Source organism: Lissotriton helveticus, chromosome 8, assembly GCF_964261635.1.
Source record: "Lissotriton helveticus chromosome 8, aLisHel1.1, whole genome shotgun sequence".
Taxonomy (NCBI): Eukaryota; Metazoa; Chordata; class Amphibia; order Caudata; family Salamandridae; genus Lissotriton; species Lissotriton helveticus.
This window is the reverse complement of record NC_136069.1, coordinates 1,134,031,305-1,134,050,977: the sequence shown is the minus strand read 5'-3', so window position 1 is coordinate 1,134,050,977 and position 19,673 is coordinate 1,134,031,305. Positions and strand designations below refer to the sequence as shown.

The following is a 19,673-nucleotide window of genomic DNA, read 5'->3' as shown; positions in this document are numbered from 1 at the left end:
GGCACGGTATCGATCGCGGGGATACATCTGCACTTATCCTTTTGGATTTAAGTGCGGCTTTCGATACCGTGTCCCATTCCATCCTTCTCGCGACTCTTCAATCCTTGGGAGTTGAGGGCTCTGCTTTGGCTTGGATAGCCTCTTTTTTAAGTGGTCGTACTTTTCAAGTTTTCTCAGCTAAAGCATCCTCGAAAATACGTTCATCGGCGTACGGCGTTCCCCAGGGGTCTATTCTTAGTCCATTACTATTTAACATCTATGTTAGACCCCTGGCCACTATCGTGGAGGAAGCCGGTCTGACTTTATTCTCTTACGCCGATGATACGCAAATCATTTTCTCCCTCTCCAATACGGAAGGTAATAACATCTCGGCTCTTAAGCAGGGTTTGACCCGAGTGGCGGAGTAGATGCAGAGTAACTTCCTCAAGTTAAATAGGGATAAGACCGAGGTTGTGATACTGGGCAAGGGTAAAGATCTATGGGGTCCTCAGCATTGGCCTGAGAGTATGGGTCCTACCCCTCAACCGTTGCTCAGGTTCGCAATCTCGGATTCCTCATTGATGAAAAGCTCACGATGCGGCAACAGGCTGTTAGGGTAGCTTCCATCTGTTTTGCCACCCTAAGATGGCTTCAAAAAATCTTGTGGATGCTCCCCGCCTCTACATAGAGGACAGTGGTCCAGGCATTGGTAGTCTCTCGCCTGGACTACGGTAATGTCCTCTATCTTGGCGCCGATTCAACAACAGTGAACAAACTCCAGGTCGTCCAAAATGCGGCCGCACATCTTCTACGTAATGTTCCTCGGAGAACATCTGCCCTTCAAGCCCTTCGCGACCTGCATTGGCTGAGAATAACGAGTAGAATCAAATTCAAGGCCTTATGCCATATCTTCAAGATAATTGCAAAAAACACAGTTGATGGACAGAATGTAGAACAATGTCATACATTCACCCCAGTACAAGGATATGGGCCTAAATCCATCGTTTTTTTGCACTCCACACCACCCTGGGTTAGACACTGGCTATATGCAAATCAGCTCTGACCCTGTGCCTCATGGGAACAGTCCAGTCCGAACTACCAAGCCATGTCTTCCATGGACCGGAAACAAGCATCCTGGGACCGGTTTCGGATTCATAATCCTCATCAGCCAGGCTATCTTGAATCCAGTGGCCAAACAATGGATTTAGGCCCAGATCTCTGTACTGAGGTGAATGTATGACAATGTTCTGCATTCTGTCCATCAATTGTTGGTTTTTCATTTGTCACCCCGAGTGGGATGGGTATGCTCAGACGTGAGTCCCATGCTCTCCACACCACTGGAGTCAAGCTATCCTGGCTGAAGACGGCTGATAGCCAGAAACCGGTCCTAGGATGCTTGATTCCGGTCCAGGAAAGACATGGCTTGGCAGTTTGGGCTGGACTGTTCCCATGAGGCACAGGGCCAAGGCTGATTTGCATATGGCCATGTCTGAACTGGGGTGGTGTGGAGTGCAAAAAAACAATGGATTTAGGCCCAGATCTCTGTACTGGGGTGAATGTATGACAATGTTCTGCATTCTGTCCATCAATTGTTGGTTTTTCATTTGTCACCCCGAGTGGGATGGGTATGCTCAGACGTGAGTCCCATGCTCTCCCCACCACTGGAGTCAAGCTATCCTGGCTGAAGACGGCTGATAGACAGAAACTGGTCCTAGGATGCTTGATTCCGGTCCAGGAAAGACATGGCTTGGCAGTTCGGGCTGGACTGTTCCCATGAGGCACAGGGTCAAGGCTGATTTGCATATGGCCATGTCTGAACTGGGGTGGTGTGGAGTGCAAAAAAAAACGATGGATTTAGGCCCAGATCTCTGTACTGGGGTGAATGTATGACAATGTTCTGCATTCTGTCCATCAATTGTTGGTTTTTCATATCTTCAAGATAAAGCAGGGCTTTGCCCCGAGGTACCTACAGAATCTCATTCAAGCTTATAAGCCCAGTCACTGTCTGAGATCTTCGGGAAAAGGTGATTTCATTGTCCCTAGATTTAGGTTGGTGAAGATGGTCGGTCGCTCCTTTTATCATCTAAGCACTAAATATTGGAATGCCCTGCCCGTGACCTTGAAGTTGGTGACGGATCTTCTTCGCTTCAGTAGGGGTTTAAAAACCTGGCTTTTCCAGCAGTAATTTGAAGCAGTCTTCTTTAGTAGTTCTTTGACAGTTTGCTTGACAGTTCTTTCTTCTTCATTCTGTCCCTTGGCGCCGGGAAACCTATTGCGGGTAGCTGTGCACCTTATAAGTTTAAATAAATAAATAAATGACCTTGCGTGTCTCTTCGTCGTTGACGTGGGACCAGGAGGTCAGCTGGTTGGTGCAGGTGGCGTTCGGGGTGTGGTCTGTTGCGGTCAGGGCGGACGAGGAGTTGAAGCTGTCGTGGATGTCGGCGATCTTGCGATGGAAGAAGGTAGCCAGTGAGTCGCACAGCTCCTGCGAGGGCGGGATGTTGTTGGAGTTGGCACTGGGGTTGGAGAGTTACTTCACTATGTTGAAAAATTCTTTGATGTCGTGTGCGTTGTTATCCAGTCGGGCTTTGAAGGACGATCTCTAGGCTGTTCTGATGAGGTGGTGATGTCTGCGGATGGCTGTCTGGTGCGCGGTTGTGGAGCCATTTCTTCTCCAGCTTCCGGCATGTTCGTTTGGAGATCTGGAGTTTTTCGGTGAACCAGGCGGCTTTCTTGCTGGGGTGGTTGACGGAGGGTTTCTAGATCGGGGCGAGTGTGTTGGCGCAGTCGTTGATCCACTGTCTGAAGTTTCGGGTGGCAGCGTCTGTGTCGGTGGGTGGGTTCTGGGTGAGGGTGGAGGTCAGCTGGTCTTCGGTATCTTTGCTCCAGCAGTGGAGAGGCAGCTGTTGGGTGCGGTGGTGCATGGTTGGTTTCTTGAAGGTGAAGTGGATGCATCGGTGGTCAGTCCAGTGGAGTTCAGTGGTGTGGTTGAAGGTGACGTGGGTGCTTGTGGAGAAGACGGGTCGAGCCAGTGGCCAGCGGCGTGGGTGGGTTCGAGTTGTCGATCAGGGCGGTGAAGTTGGCGTCGTTGTTGCTCTCGAGGTGGAAGTTCAGGTCCCCGAGGAGGATGTAGTCCGTGGAGGCAAGTGCGTGGCTGCTGGCGAGGTTGGCGGTGGACTTGCTGAACTGAGCCCGGGGTCCGGGGGGGTCTGTAGATGATTGTTCCTCTGAGGGTGGTGTTGGGGTCGGTGTGGATCCGGAAGTGAAGGTGTTCGGCGGAGTTGAGGGAGTCGTCTGCGAGGGTGTGGACCTGGAGGGCAGACTTGTGGACGATGGCTATTCCTCCTCCCATCCCGTTGGTGCGGTATCTGCGGGAGATCTTGTAGCCGTCCGGGATGGCTATGGCGATGTCAGGTGCCGAGGAGTCGTTCTACCAGCTCGCCGTCAGGAAGGCAACGTCTGGGGCGGTGGTGTTGAGCAGGTCCCAAAGCTTGACGGCGTGCTTTCGTGCGGAGCGGGTGTTGAGGAGTATACAACGAAGGTGGTTGGGTCCATTCCTTGGGGTTTTGGTGGTTCTGTCGCAAGTGAAGTTGCAGGTGTGGCAGGAGAAGGGTCAGTTGGTGCGTTTCGGGAAGGCCTGTAAGCAGCGGTGGTCTCGGCCAGTGTTGAGAGCGTGGAGGGAGTTGGCATCGTATCGGATTCTGGCGTTGTGGCGTGTGCGGAGTCCAGGGGTCTGGCGCTGGGCTTGGTCCAGGCGCGGACAGGCGCAGATGGGCTTGCCTTTGGTGCGCCTTCAGCCTTCACCGGGTCCAGCAGGCCAAAAAGTAGATCAAGCTTCCTGAGGGCAGCACTTAGTGCAAGAATCTTCTTTCCGAGAATGTGAGTTTCATAGAGAAATCAACAGAGATGGTGACTCGGTGTTCCCTATAGGTATAAGGCACTTACCTACATCCCTCAGAGAAAATGGCTCATGTGTGCTGGAACCATAGAAAGTTGCCAATGGCCTCAGAGTGGTATGGGTAGACGTGTTACAAGACGCCATTCGGTGTTCTCATTGAAGCTCCAAGGGAGACATAAATGTAAGACCAGTTAGATCTGGAAGAAACTTTTGAAGGAAAACCACAACGTCCTTATTGTCCTCCGTCTCTAGAAGACCAAATATATGGATGTTGTTCCTATGGTTCCCGTCTACCAATTCTATGTTTTTTTTCATATTCCAGAGTTCTGTGCTCCATGTTGTAGCCTCTGTAACTCTCAGATCCAGCAGGTCTAGAAGCCTGTCATTAGTGTCTATTCTGGTGCAAAGTTGCAATATCTCGCCCTTGATTGCCTTGAGGTCCTTATTTGTTTCGGATGTTGAATGTTCAACTGTGGTGATTGTAGATTGGATACCTTTGAGTTTAGCCATAAAAGAATCTAGTATCACCCAAATGACATTGTGTGGGTGACAGGGTTAATAGACTAGTTGGGTTTAACTGCTTCTGCAAAAGCAAGTTGACTCTGCGTCTTCTTGTCTGGCATTTGCACCCTCCTATCAGTAAGGAGGCTCCTGACAGAGGTGAACGAGTCAAAGAAGTGTGCCCCATGCCCTGTAAAAGCCAGTCAATTAGGAGAATAATGTAGGATGGTGAGGGCTAGTATGTGTTCGTAGCAGGGATCTTCCCATCACTAACGTGGTCATATCAATGATCCAGCAGGAAACGCGCCAGGCAGCAGCGGATGACGGCTCGCATTCAGGGGCATCTTGCATTACGTGGATCTATAGAACTCTGCAACAAAACAATGTAGCGGCACTGATAGGGTAGATGGCGGTAGCTGTGGAGCGTTCCCATAGTCTCACGGTGCGCAAGTAGGTAGGTAGGGCCCAAGGGGCAGCTTGCCGGTAGGGGTTCATGCAACAGCACCAGTACCCCCTGGGTAGTCAAACTGTCTCTTCACAGAGCGCCTCTCATTCCTTACATTGGAAGAAGGACAGACAAGGACCAGGAACCTATATGCTATCTCATAAGGGGCCTCACCAGGCTTTGCGAACCACTGACCCAGAAAGGAGTAAAGAGTCATTGGATGCACTGACACAATAGGTCAGTAAATTCAGCTGTAGCAACAAGAGGAAAATCAGCTCCCTCGAAAGGTGGCTTACTGGCTAGAGCATGATCTGCAATACCAGCACCTCCCAGGATCTACTGCCACTCTACAGCGGACCCAACAGTTGAGCGTCAGTAAGGCGTTTGACTAGGCTGAAAGGGACAGGTCAGAGAATTGAGTGGACCCAGTGGTGGCAACAGGAGAGGAAAAATCCTCTTGAGAGGTGGCTTACCAGGTGTTGATGCCTTCCGTCAGTAGGCAACTTCCAGCCCCGACTCAGCACATCAGTGTCGTAGGCCGCGCCGTTATTCTCGTGGCCCCTTGCAGTGGGCAAATGGGTTGGGACCAAAAAACCCGGTCGGGGTAGAAATTGCAATTGTGCCCCCAGAGGAAGCGGGACTGCGCCATAAAAAATCACTTTCGGAGCAGGCCCAACAGAGCCACCATCTTCCTTGCTGCGTAGCTCTGCCCCTGTATTCTACTTTTTTGAAGGACATCACGCTCTTATATCTTAGTCGAGTATAAAATGGCCACCCTTACACAAGAATGTCTCTAAGCTGCTTCCTTAGCAATAAATCCTCTCTGTTATAAATGGTCATCAGATTTTGCTGGAGCTTCTCTCCACCAATGTGGCCCCCTCCTCTTTTTTTATCTTTGATGTCTTTTTCCCCTCAGTTCTTCTTCCTTCTGATGTAGATACAGTAAGTGGTGTCCAGGTTGCCAATGGGTTTTTCTCCACGCTCCAAGTTTATCTTTGATTTTTAATTCTCTAACCCTTGACATGATATCGTCCCCCTTGCTTGGGTAACATGGGATATCCTCATCTGAGCGCTGAGACACCTCCGGGTATTCGTGCGCTCAACAAGTTTTATAAAATAAATAAATCTGCTTTTCCCTCTCACTTCTGGTCTAAAAGTAACACTGTTTTCCATGGGATTCTTTAAAAAAAACATAATTTATGGTCAGGGTGTATGTCATCTCACTCTTCAATGACCATCAGTCCCTTTAAAGCAGATACTCTCACCCTGCATAACAACGATCAGTCTTCCCCTCCTGAGCCTGTTTGACCTGCACCCAGTCGTTTTTGGTTATGAAAGATTTCTGTTCCTCTGCATGTCATTTCAGTTTGTAATTTTCGCTCTGATCCCTAAAATGCAGCTCTTCCTATTCAGTCCACCTTTTTTGGTGAAGAGATGTTTTTGTCCAGGTGGGCATTCTACTATGGATCGCTCATTTCAGCATGTGTGTTGCAAGGCAAAGACCGGTGCTACAGTAGGGACCATTCCAGTAGGCTAGGAGCATTGTTTTTAAAGCTGATTGTACTGGCAAATGGTCCTGCTTGGCTTGCAGTAGGGTCTTCTTTAGTGTTGATAAGAACCACTCATAACACTGTTAACTTCTGGCAATGGCGTTGTTGATTTATAAGTAATCCACAAACTCAGTAAATCAAAGGGCACTGAATGGATATCCAATGTCATATCTTCACAATTGCAAGGGTATCCATGCCAGGTTTACCTGCTCCCGCATCTACTGAAGATATTTCTTTGCCTGTGGGGAATCTTGAATATTCAACCACTACAACCATGATGGACTTTTGTGACCAGAATCAACAGCTATGGTGCAAAACCAAGAACCCTCTGGGGATTGGTGGGGTAACATTTGTAGTGTGGGGGAGGGGGCTGTACCATTGTCTTTCTACCTGATATAAATTACATTTGTTTTGTACTGTGGGTTTAACCATCAGTTCAAATTCTGGGAACGAGGGTCTGTCCCTCTAGGCTAATTTTGTTGCCACTATCCCTCAAAATATTTCCTGTGATATATCAGAGGCTCGGTGCCATAATTTTCTTGGACTGAGAATGTGCTTGTTTCCAACAGGATGTCATTGACAATACTTCCATACATTTGCATGAAGGCTATCAACTACTTGACATCTAGCACTGCAGAGAATAAGTCACTGTCAAGCATATACAGTTGTTCTTGTTAACCCTCCTATTGACTTCAGTCAGTGTTAGGGCAGTTAGAATTGCTTCTGTGATGTCTCAGTGGGTACAGATTTGGGCAACTTGTGCTTTATCATTAACTAGCAGCCTGTCCCGACCTTGTCCGGGTGCAACAGGCTTCCCCGACCCCGCCCGCCCCGACATTGTGCAGCAGCCCGGGCCCCCGCCCGGCCCGTCCCCCGCCTGCTCCGACCCCCGCCAGCCCCGACCCCCGCCTGCCCCGACCCCCGCCTGCCCCGACATGAGTCCCCTTACCTGAGCCGCCGCTCCTCCCGCCTATCCGCTGCTCGCACCGCCGCTGGCCTGTCTGCTGTGTCCGCTGCTCGCACCGCCGCTGGCCTGTCCGCTGCTCCTCACATCACCGCTCCTCCCCCGCGCCATGTCTGCCGCTCCTCGTCGCGCTCCTGGATGCCGCTCCTCCCCGCGCTCCTGACGTGAGCACGCACGTCGTGGCCGGCGCTACTTCGGAGGGACTACTTTTTTTTTTATTGTAAATTTTTTAAATAATTTTTTTATTTTTATTTATATAGCCTATAACCATCTACACTACCTGACGATTCCAACGGTGTATCGGGTGTGTGGATTGGCGCTGTGGTTCCCGAGTTTACCCGCCTCAAAGGCTGAAAGTTCTTCCTTTATTATCGTAGTATAGATGTACATCTCCTTCTGTGGGAGAGTTTCCCAGTTATTTATGTCAGGACATGTAGTCAGCTAATTGTGATATTTCCAAAGACTATGAGTACTCTGGAAGATGAGGTTCCAATCTCCGAATTCAGGTCTTATGTTGCTTTGCGGACCACAAATATTATCAGACCATCTTGGTGATCTGTCAGAATTATAATATTCAAATACCCTCATCACTGTCAAGTTCTCTAGCTCCAGTTGTGATTATACTCTTTCCATGTCTGTCTCCCCCTGGCATAACCAACTATTTGGTGTTGATCATCTCCCTTTTTGCCCTGGCCTACTTTGGCCCCATGCCCACAGGCCTGGCATCTACACACAAGTAGAGAACATAGCAGTCCATCTTCCTGGCACTGCTGGCTTTTTTCCTGATTTCTTGTAATATTCGTTCACATTACAGTGTCTACTTGAACACTCAGCCATCTTTCATTGGTTGCCAGATCGCAGTGTTAATTGTGGCACCGTCCTTTACAGAACAGCAATTGGTCAAAAGTGATGCACTAAACATCCCTCACCTCCATTGGTGGAAAAGGTAAAGATGGGCTCTCAATAGGGCCGATTTTACCGCCAAGGGTGGCAGAGCGGAATTTAATATTGTTGCTGCCTCCATCCATAATTACCACCTTGTAGATTAATTTGTTAGGAAGTACATGTTTATTAATACGAGCACCGCAGCATTAGGCTGCAAGTGGTGGACAGGGAAAGGCACGATTGGCTAGGGTTTTGTTTCATACACAAATTAAATTTGATAATTTGTGCATTTTTCAGCATGCCAATTTTGAAAAGGGCAAAAATGTCCTTTATTGGTTTCACACTGTGTTGGAAATAATAGGACTTCTTCTCTTTATTCTTTCAGCCTATACAAATATTTTACTAGACCCTTGAGTTGCATTAATTATTTATATTTTACAAAGAACCATTGCTTTATGAGTAATGAAAACAATTATTCGCAAACACATTTATAAAATAATATTTAATAGCTAACTGTTTATTGCTGCACTTTCCACATAAAAGTTGATCTTGAGATTACCAGGTTACTTATGTTCACCTTTCAAAGCTTGTTTCCTTACCACACATCTATTTCACTGCTCATTTTTGGAATCTTGAGAGCCAGTATCAGAGAGAACTTTACTCTAGATGTTATACATAATTATGTAGGTTAAAATACTTTATATGTATATTTTGGATACTTTTAAACTGCAATGCATGAAATAGCTACTTTGTAGAGGCACAAGCCTGGCAATAACAGTTCGATCACAATCTGCCCCAAATGTGCATGGCATCTGACTTTACAACTACAGGGAGTTATGTGTTATATCCTATGTCTCCTAGTTCCTTGCTGCTCAGCCTGTGTGAGTGTGATGTAAGAGAATGTTCATGAGTGCATGGGTTGGATGAGTGGTCAGTTGGAATGAGTGGGGCTGAGCAGCAGGATGCAGTTCCCAGTGGGGCCTGTACCATCTTACCTGTAACTGAATAAACCTACATAATCTACACCACTGGCTACTGGACTGATTACATACAAGGAGCATTCTTCATGTACAAAATTAGGAATGGATCTTCTATGGGGACATTTATTCAATGTCCTACATTGTCGCCTTATTATAACTTTTACTTATAAAGTTTGCTTTAAGAAGATCAATATCCCCCAATGGTTTAATATTACATTTGTAGCAGGTAATCAGTATAGCTCTGGTTAGTGACATAAGTTGGATCAGGCCTTTTGGTGTCCTATTGGTAGCAAGTGTATAACAATCCATTTTAAGCACTCTGTATTTCAATAGGTTAATTTTAAGCCCATGGAAACATTTAATTATTTAGCAAAAATTCCAAAAAATCAAGAATATTAAATTCCCAAAATGCTGAAAAACTTTGCTTCTCAACATTTTTTTGCAATTCCGGCCTGTGGAAAACGTGTTTGAGCACAAAAAGCCATGAGGGAAAAGCAAATGAAAAAAATACATTTATGTTTCCACGCTGATATTTTGCATGACTTTTAAACACTTAGGGGCCGATTCCGATTTGGTAAAATCCCTTACAAATAGCCGTACGGAGCATATTTCCCGTACGAATCGTACCCTTAAACGGCCCTGTATGTACGATCAAGTACGATTCGGACCCAAAGCAGATCTTAAAAATCCGTACGAATCGCATTCCCAACACGCAGTACGCGACATCCGTACGGATCGAAGCAGCATTTTCCGACCCAGCAAGTATGATTCGTCTCGTCACCACTCCGTACGACTCTTTTTCTACAGGAGCTCAAAATGTCCGGAAAAGCAGATTTCGACTCGAACCGCGTACGAAACGGACCCCCGGGTACCGTGCGTACACCCCATGAACGTAGGGGTACGGTTCGTACACCCATGATCATAGGGGTACGGTGCGTACACCCATGATCGTAGGGGTATGGTGCGTACACCCCATGATCGTAGGGGTACGGTGCGTACATCCCATGATTGCAGGGGTACGGTGCGTATGTGATTGTGTGGCTCTCCGTACGAATCGCTCATACATGACGTTTTCCGTATGAATCGCGTTCTCATTCCCCGGTCGGGATCGTACTTGTTGGGTCATACAGCAGTTTACGATTCGTACGGTTCACTGTGAGGGTTCGTGTCGTACGGATTTTCCCTAGCTTTTCGTACGGTTCGCAACGATTCGGTCATATATGTTTCAAACGAATCGTACTATGCAATTCGGAGAGAATTGTACGAGTCGTACGGAAAGGGCTACGGATTCAATTCGGTCATACGATTGGTTTACTGAATAGGAATCGGCCCCAAAATATTCCTCCCTCACATTCAAAAGTCACACAACGTAAAAGCACAGCATATTTCACACTACTTACTTAATCTTGCAAACTTCTGCATAATATTCATGAAATTGAAATTTTAAGTACGCTATTTAATCCTGTACTTAATATGGTAAAATACCAATATGAAATTCAGAGAAAACATTTCAATGGATTTCTGTCAATCTGAAGAAAGACAGTTGTAAACAGTCAAACTATACTGTCAAAACGATGTAAGTGGGGACTGAAGATTTTTTGGAAAACAGGCTTCCCATGCAATGCCAGAATATATATTTCCCTACCAGTCCTGATTAGGTGTAGGGCGGAGTCATTGAATATTGATAGCATATTATGCCTCTGCAAGGAGCTGGGTCTGGTAGCTTAGTGGACTAATGCGCCCACTGTTGGGTCCTGTGTTTGACCGCATGGTCACAGGTACAAATCCAGGTGGGCTATACTTCTGAGGTCGATAAAATGAGTACCATTGAGCTAGGTAACATTGAACATCTCTTATTCAGCGCCAAGATACTCTTCCGGGTGAACATGCGCTTTACCACTATACATTATGTTGTGTACACTTTGGTATTATGGAAATAAGGACTTGCTGATTTTGTTTTTCATTTAAAGTAAACTAGGCTTTTAGAAATCTACTCACTCTGCAGGTCCCAGCTAAAAAAAACATTAAACTTGAATGGTGTAATTTAGAATGCAACTAATTGAGTTGACAATGTTGGACTGGTAGAATTTGCATACCAGTTGTTTGGGAATATAAAAATGCTGCAGGATATGATCAAGTGCCCAAGACTACAATGCCTCTCTTCTTAGTATCTCAATTTCATATTTTAGTATTAATGGCTTTGATGAAATGTTTAACCGCTGAGACAAATTTTTTAAATAATCAAAATGTTTCATGTTTTTCTAAAGTTTTCCAATGTCATTTGTGTTCCAGACGCTGTCCTATAACAGGCACAACTTGACCACAGGAACAAACGAGAAGCAGGCAAAAGAAATTCTTATCCGTCGTCGACACAGCATGCGGGAGAGTTTGAGGAAAGATCGGAGCTTATCCCGGACCAGAGCGGTACTTTTCATTTCAAATGACTGAACAATATTCATATACATATGTATATATCAAATCGAAAAGAATCAAGCACTAGAAAGAATGTGTCAATAACAGATGTTAGCCTTCACAGAAAGCTAACAAAGAAAGAAAGTTAGCTAACATACTCCAGTTACCTCAGGTGTATAGCACCGGGCTTGATAAAGGATACACTATAACAATTGTTTCCCTAAAGTAATCTCCTTTGATATTTTGTAACCGGACTTCAAAGATCTGAAAGCTAAAAGCTTTAGTATTAAGATGAATGTAAACTTTCTCTTTGAACCCAGCAACGTTATTGTTTTGTGCATTATGCTAGGTGTAGTGTAGGGCTTTATAATACATGAAAGCATGTAGTTCCTCTATTGAAAACCACCTCAAAGTTCCTTATTACAGGCGACTTTTAACACCTCTAGTTGTTTGTAATAAAGAAATGATGTGACCAATCAACTGTAATATTGTATTACAGTTGAGTTCTGATATCACAAAGCCGGCTGCCTGATTCACCAGCCAGGTCATGGAATACAATTACAGCTGTGGTTTAAACAAGGAACAGTGAACAGCATTTCCCTTCTGATATGCTTTTGAAAAATGAAATTGTTTAGCAAAAATGAGCTGTATATGGCAACATCCACTTTATTGGTCATTACAGAAAGGATAGAAGCTTAGCATATTTCAACACAGAACTTTTCATCTGACTCACACGATACTGTTCCTAATATATTTTGGTACAAATTACTAACAGTTTTTTTGTGTTTTTAATTTTGCAGTACAAATTCCCCTTTCATTCTTTGCGCCAACAATAAACATGAAAGAGCAAGTCACTAAGGATTTAAGCAGTTTGTGGGAAAGATGATGGTGTGACCATGTTTAATGAGTGATAAAATATCCTCTGCCATGCATTAAAAGGATATTGCAAGTCATCTCACAGTTGCATGACCTTATAAAGGAACACAGCCTTCATCCTTGTTCCTCTTTATGGTCATGAAACTCCTCTGTGACTTGTAATGTCCTTATAATGTATGGTAGGGGTACTTTATCCCATGTAAACATTTTCTGACAATCTCAGTTCAGCTGATATAACCTTGCTATGCTAGTGCTAATTCAATAACTATGTTCTCATCTTTAGGCAATGCTTGTAAATTGTAAAATTGTAAATTGTAAATTGATACTTGCATAGCGCACTACTCACCCGCAAGGGTCTCAAGGCGCTTGTACGAATACCGCTGTGGAACCCATCCTGGCTTTCCCTGTGAGGTGTCCACTCCTGGGCACCCCCAAGGTGGAGGCCAGGCATCCTTAGCGTTGTGGGGGCCGTTGTGGAGATTAAGCAAGCTATTGCCCAGAGTTGCAGAGTGGGACTCCATGATTGGAATAGGCACCGAGGCGAGAATTATCAGCTCCGTGGAATTTTGAGCCCAAGACCCGCCGAGGCGGGGAATTGAACCCTGGTCCCGGGCTAGACCTCTGCATCAGGGTCTGCCGCTCTAACCATTGAGCCACACTTCTCCACTGCTCCAATGCTTGCGCTGGCCTCTTCTTTTTGGAGGAAACATCTCAGTATTGTTATCCTCAGGCAGGTTACACTAGCTAACATTGAGCAATGGGAGTATAATAATCAAGTCCCGAAAAAGTTCTGGTACCCCGTGCCCTCATAGAACAGAAGAATACATTTCATCTATTAGAATGCTTAACTCTAATCTTGAGTAATTTTTGGGGTTGTGCCTTTCAAGTGTCATTGTTAAATATAACACCAATTATTTGGGGTCGTTCATATGCTAAAGTCCACACCAATATTAATTCCTTTATTCTTTCCATTACCATATGTGTGATGATCTGATTGAATTTCAACAGTCAGTGTATTAACTTTACAAATTATTTCAGAACAAAAATCAGGTAACCCATAACAATTCTCAATATTGCATTTCATCATCTCCAGTCTTAACACCAGTTTTCAAGTTATTCATGCATCAATAGAAATGGTCTTCAGCTTTCACGTACACTAATTTACACACTAGGGGCTTCAATACGATGTGGTTCAGGCCGCAACCAATGGCTTGTCAGCTGCAGTCCGAACCGCATTTAATGTTGCGGTCCAACCGACTTATTACGATTCGTGCAGTCAGATGCAGCAGCCAGAGTGACCAACTGACATTTTCCGACAAGAGGTTCGAAACTCTACATAATCCCTTAAGGACGGCATTTCTGCTATCGGGATTATGCTGTGGTTTTCAACCGCCTTTCCATGGCGGCCTTTTCGACATGGAAAGACTGTCGGAAAGCAACATTGTGGGCCCCTAACAGGGCCCCCTTTGCTCCTGGCCCTCCGCATCGGGCCTATGCCACGTTGCCTACCACATGGTGCAGTGATGTTCACAAACTCCCATTTCTCAATGAGAGCTTGTACGGGAAACAGCCGTTACATCGCAACTTTTACAATGCACTTCTATTACAACGCAACTTTTACAACGCTGGATCCCTTACATCGCATGCCTTTACAACGCATGACATTACATAGCAGATGCTATTACAACGCATGCCATTACAACGTAAGTATAGGTAAGTATATTATTTTATTTTATATTTTATTTAACATTATTTAATTATTTTATTTAATATTAAAAATAAATAAATATATTAATTTATGTTTTTTTATATAAGATTGGGTTTTGGGGTACAGGGGTATTTTTAGTTTTCAGGGTTGGGTTTTGGGGTACAGGGGTATTTTTAGGTTTCAGGGTTGGGTTTGGGTTTTGGGGTACAGGGGTATTTTTAGGTTTCAGGGTTGGGTTTGGGTTTTGGGGTACAGGGGTATTTTTAGGTTTCAGGGTTGGGTTTGGGTTTTGGGGTACAGGGGTATTTTTAGGTTTCAGGGTTGGGTTTGGGTTTTGGGGTACAAGGGTATTTTTAGGTTTCAGGGTTGGGTTTGGGTTTTGGGGTACAGGGGTATTTTTAGGTTTCAGGGTTGGGTTTGGGTTTTGGGGTACAGGGGTATTTTTAGGTTTCAGGGTTGGGTTTGGGTTTTGGGGTACAGGGGTATTTTTAGGTTTCAGGGCTGGGTTTGGGTTTTGGGGTACAGGGGTATTTTTAGGTTTCAGGGTTGGGTTTGGGTTTTGGGGTACAGGGGTACTTTTAGGTTTCAGGGCTGGGTTTGGGTTTTGGGGTACAGGGGTATTTTTAGGTTTCAGGGCTGGGTTTGGGTTTTGGGGAACAGGGGTATTTTTAGGTTTCAGGGCTGGGTTTGGGTTTTGGGGTACAGGGGTATTTTTAGGTTTCAGGGCTGGGTTTGGGTTTTGGGGTACAGGGGTATTTTTAGGTTTCAGGGCTGGGTTTGGGTTTTGGGGTACAGGGGTATTTTTAGGTTTCAGGGTTGGGTTTGGGTTTTGGGGTAAAGGGTATTTTTAGGGTTCAGGTTTGGGTTTTGGGGTACAGGGGTATTTTTAGGGTTCAGGGCTGGGTTTGGGTTTTGGGGTACAGGGGTATTTTTAGGTTTGAGGGCTGGGTTTGGGTTTTGGGGTACAGGGTTATTTTTAGGTTTCAGGGCTGGGTTTGGGTTTTGGGGTACAGGGCTATTTTTAGGTTTCAGGGTTGGGTTTGGGTTTTGGAGTACAGGGTATTTTTAGGGTTCATGGCTGGGTTTGGGTTTTGGGGTACAGGGGTATTTTTAGGGTTCAGGGCTGGGTTTGGGTTTTGGGGTACAGGTTTTTTTTAGGGTTTAGTTTTAAAATACAATCTTTTATTTTAATTAAAAAAATTAATTTTAATAATTTTATTATTTATTAAAAATAGTTCTTTATTATTAAAAGTTCTTTTAAAAATAAACAAAGTAATATATATACTAAATAATTATTTAAAAACAATTTAATTTATTTAATTAATAAATTTAAATTACTTACATCTAAAAAAAAATATATATACTTACATATACTTACATTGTAATGGCATGCGTTGTAATAGCATCTGCTATGTAATGTCATGCGTTGTAAAGGCATGCGATGTAATGGATCCTGCGTTGTAAAAAATGCGTTGTAACGGAGTGCGTTGTAATATATCGCGTTGTAACGTCATACATCCGCTTGTACTGGGGGCAGTTACGGGCCGCCACACAAGCGCTTTGAGAAATAGGAGTTTCCAACTGCACTATATGCGGTTGGATCGTAATTCAGTGTACGGAACTGCAGACCTATGGTCGGGAAGTTCCTCCACCGAAACAGTGCCTCCGACCGACATCGTAATCCTACCCATAGTACATGTATTGAGGTGGACATTCCACATTTTCTTTACGATGAAATGAGCTTGAGGAAACAGTGCAGATTTTAAGTGACTAGTTACTGACCTCCAACTATATGGTAGATTATTAATACTCTAAGCATGTAGCAGCATTGTAGTAATAGCCACACTCATAAACTGTCTGGAGGTTTAAATGCTTTCCTTTAAACTGAGATTTGGGATTCCCAATATGATGTCTCCATTGCATCACATTTAAAGACTATTACTAGTGGTGGCATTCTTACCATCTTCAGGCAAGTTTTGAGCTGTGTCTTAATTTAGAATATTGTAAGCTGCTTTGGTACCAATGTGAGGCTCCAGGATCTATGTCAACCGTGGCCAACTACACTGTTCCCCCATGTGCATAGTGATGGCATATCAAGCCAGCTGCACTAAAAGTTGTTTCAAGGTATGTTGACACCCTAGGTGTGGTAAGTTTTCTGTACCTCTTTTCCAGATTCTTAATGTTCAGCATATCTGACCTGCTGTAAAACACTGCAAAAGTTTACATGTTGGTGGTGTCTGTGAAATCTCCCCTCACCAACTTCAAGAAGCACTATAGGCAATGTGAAATCTATGTAAAAAATGCCCCTAACCACATCCTTACTCCCGGAGGATTTACAAGGCAGGTCGTGTCAGTCTAAATAAAATTATCTGCAAAGTAAAACTGCATTAGCCCCACCTGCCCCTTAAACTGAAATCTGAAGCATGGAACAGTAAATAGGAAAGAGTAGGGCTGCAGAACAGAGAAATTTAAACCAGTTACCTGATTCACAAAATGGCTGCTGGGAAAGTCAGTAATTTATTTGCTCCTGTAAAGTTTCTCCTACATTTTGGAGTACATTTCTAAGTTGGAATTTTCTAAGAGTTCCAGGGTAATTCTGAAAATCTACACCAGAAGCAGATTTCCTAGACTACTTGAATCCATAAAAAGCAGCACAGAATCATGGAGCATGTGGCTCTTTATGGTGTATTCTGTGGTCCCTAAGATGTATCTGTACTAATTTCTAGGGATTCTCTAAGTTAGTGTGGGAGCGGCACAGTGTGTGAATTGATTGTTGAATTGATTGTTTGATGACTGTGGTTGTGCATAATTTTGTGTGTATCTGGGATCTTCGTCATGAACACCTGCAGACAACAACAAACCAGGACTGTGTCCCTGGCATGATATGGAACAGGTTACCAAGCAGTGAACCTTAAAATAAAATGAAAAAAATATAAGAAGCGGTAAAAAAATATTTACATCTACTGTTGAGTAGGTTTTTCGGGTTTTGCAGTGGAGAGGGAGGGCATCCCCAGTTATCAGTTCCAGTATGCCTTTGGTGACCCATGGAGGAGAGAAAGAATTAGAGCCCAGATATACTAAAATGCATGTATGAAAATAACCACGTCTAGACAGCTCAAAAGTATATCTCAACAGGACATTTAATCCAGCCGTGTTGCTTGCATATTTAGTTGAACAGAAGATTACAGTAATATTTGAATGATTTGCGTACTGGGCCCAAACATTCTCTAAAGGTTATCGTCCTCCCAGGCTCTGAGTACAGCAAGGTCAAGGCGAGTTCACCACTTAGGTAAGCAAAACCCCAAAGGACATGTCAGACTCAGTTCAATGACTATCCAAAGCTTCAGCTGGTAACCTGTATCCCAGGGAATCGGGGTCTCTGCTCCAATTAATTAATTCTGATTGCTTCCCTCCAAAGATATATCCCCAGTTCACTGGTACTCAGTCTACTAGGTCATGTATAATGCCATGGCTGGAAACAATCGGTCAATAGAGTACAATGTGTGACACTGTTAGTACTAAAGAGAAGAGTCTGCCATCCCCTGAGTAGGTGTCACCTGCTTCTAAAATAACATAATATCACTTTAATGATATAGGTCTATGTTATATAAATGCCCATTCTAACCTAACCATTCTAATCTTTGTTGCACTGCTACATTTTCATAGAGTGAAAATATCTAGAGTCAGCACCTGCCTTGTAAGTTCTATTACCACTCACTCACTAACAGGATTGTATTCACACATTCAGTTGGCCCCCAAACATTTTCAGCTTCACATCCCCCGGAATAATATCTTTTGCACTTTGGCTCTGATCGCACTACAACTTCAACATTGCTCATATTATGTACATAGCTACGCCACATTGTGCATTGTAAGCCATCATCACACAATGTATTTATTTTGCATAACTGAACAAATTTAGTAGCACATTTTGCACCGTGTGTCAGAAAATGTAATAGTATTTTAGATAACTCATCCATTTTCTATCATGTCTGTGTTTTAACGTAGGCAACTACACACCATACAAGATATATGTCACTACCAGGGCACACCAGGCTCTCAGAAGGACATGGAGGACAACATACTTTCACAGGTAACAAGAGCATCAACTACCCTATGATTTTATTTTCTTTGGAATACAAGAGCAGCACATTCTGCAAGTACAATATAACGTATTTATTGCATGTCAAAATGTACATTTTTTAAATCACGCTACAAAAATACAGACTTGAGACTAACAACTACCATTCTATCATCAAGGCATTGGTGTATGTCGAAATATATACTACAGAAACATCTTGATGCAAAAATATAATGTCAAAAAATTTGCTAACACAATATAGCTATTTAATACATATAAAGTAATTGATAAAAAAAATCAATCACCAAAATATCATCTTTAAAAATGTAGTAATACATAAATATCTGCTAAAATGATATAAACAACAAATATATTATATTTGAAAAAAATAAACACGCATAATGATAATTCCATTTGCAAAAATGTTGGGCAGATTTGGATGGCGGTCTGACTTACATCCGACCACCTCCCATTCGGAAACGGGACCGCCCAACTAGCTGTTGGCGGCCCAGCAACCGGTATCATGATGCAATCACCTTCAAGATGGTCGCAATGTGTTTCTTTTGCATTACGGCGAGTGCTGTGGCCTGCAGCACATGTCGCAGTACAACACTTACACTCTGTACATATCTCTGAACTGTGCGGCAGGCACCATGCGGTACTACAAAAAAGTGGGTTATGCGGTGCACACCTAGTTTAAACCAATTTGGGAACCTGTTTAAATGAATGCTTGGGATTTAAACAAATGTTTTTGTGTGCTACACAGTATTTGTGGGCTGCCAATCCCACGTGCATGTGATTCTGAAGTGTCAAGCAAACTATCACTTGAATAACTGTGTGCACTACTGAATAACGTTTAACAATGTATACACACTTGTGTACAACTATTCTTAATTAAACATTGTTTGAACTGAACCACGTAAACACGAAATTGTTGTCTAATGAAATATTACTCGTTATTGCACAATTCAAATTCCAAATTCAAAAAATAGAATAATCTTTATACACTGATGCGATTAACATTTTCTCAATAAACTGACATTATAACTGAGCAGTTTATGTCAAACACAAAGCAATACATTCCAGGGTGGCCCATTGCATTTCGGGACACCACGTCCCTTCTTCGGGTCCACTACAATAAAAAGAAATACAAGAATGTATGTATATTTGCCTTATATATACAAATAAATCACATGCATTTTATTATACATAGCTACCAAATATTTAAACACCACGAGGTTTAAGTATAACATAACCCTTCATTCATTGCCAAAGAATTCCATCACCTGAAGAGATCAGAAAATAAGTGAAAAGGTAAGAACCCCAAAAGTGGAGCAACATAGAAAAGGTGTGAAAACAAGTTACCTATGTTGAGGAGCGCCAATGATGAAATG

The 19,673-nt window shown here is 43.7% G+C and overlaps 1 protein-coding gene across 1 annotated transcript in view; it reads left to right on the top strand.

The window, feature by feature from the left end:
- Positions 1-19,673, top strand: part of LOC144773146 (sodium/hydrogen exchanger 2-like) — a 622,810-nt gene that overhangs the window by 567,401 nt on the left and 35,736 nt on the right. The window contains exons 10-11 of the mRNA XM_078658003.1: positions 11,495-11,626; positions 18,207-18,291. Coding sequence (XP_078514129.1) covers positions 11,495-11,626; positions 18,207-18,291 — 217 coding nt within the window. The remainder of the gene's footprint in view (positions 1-11,494; positions 11,627-18,206; positions 18,292-19,673) is intronic.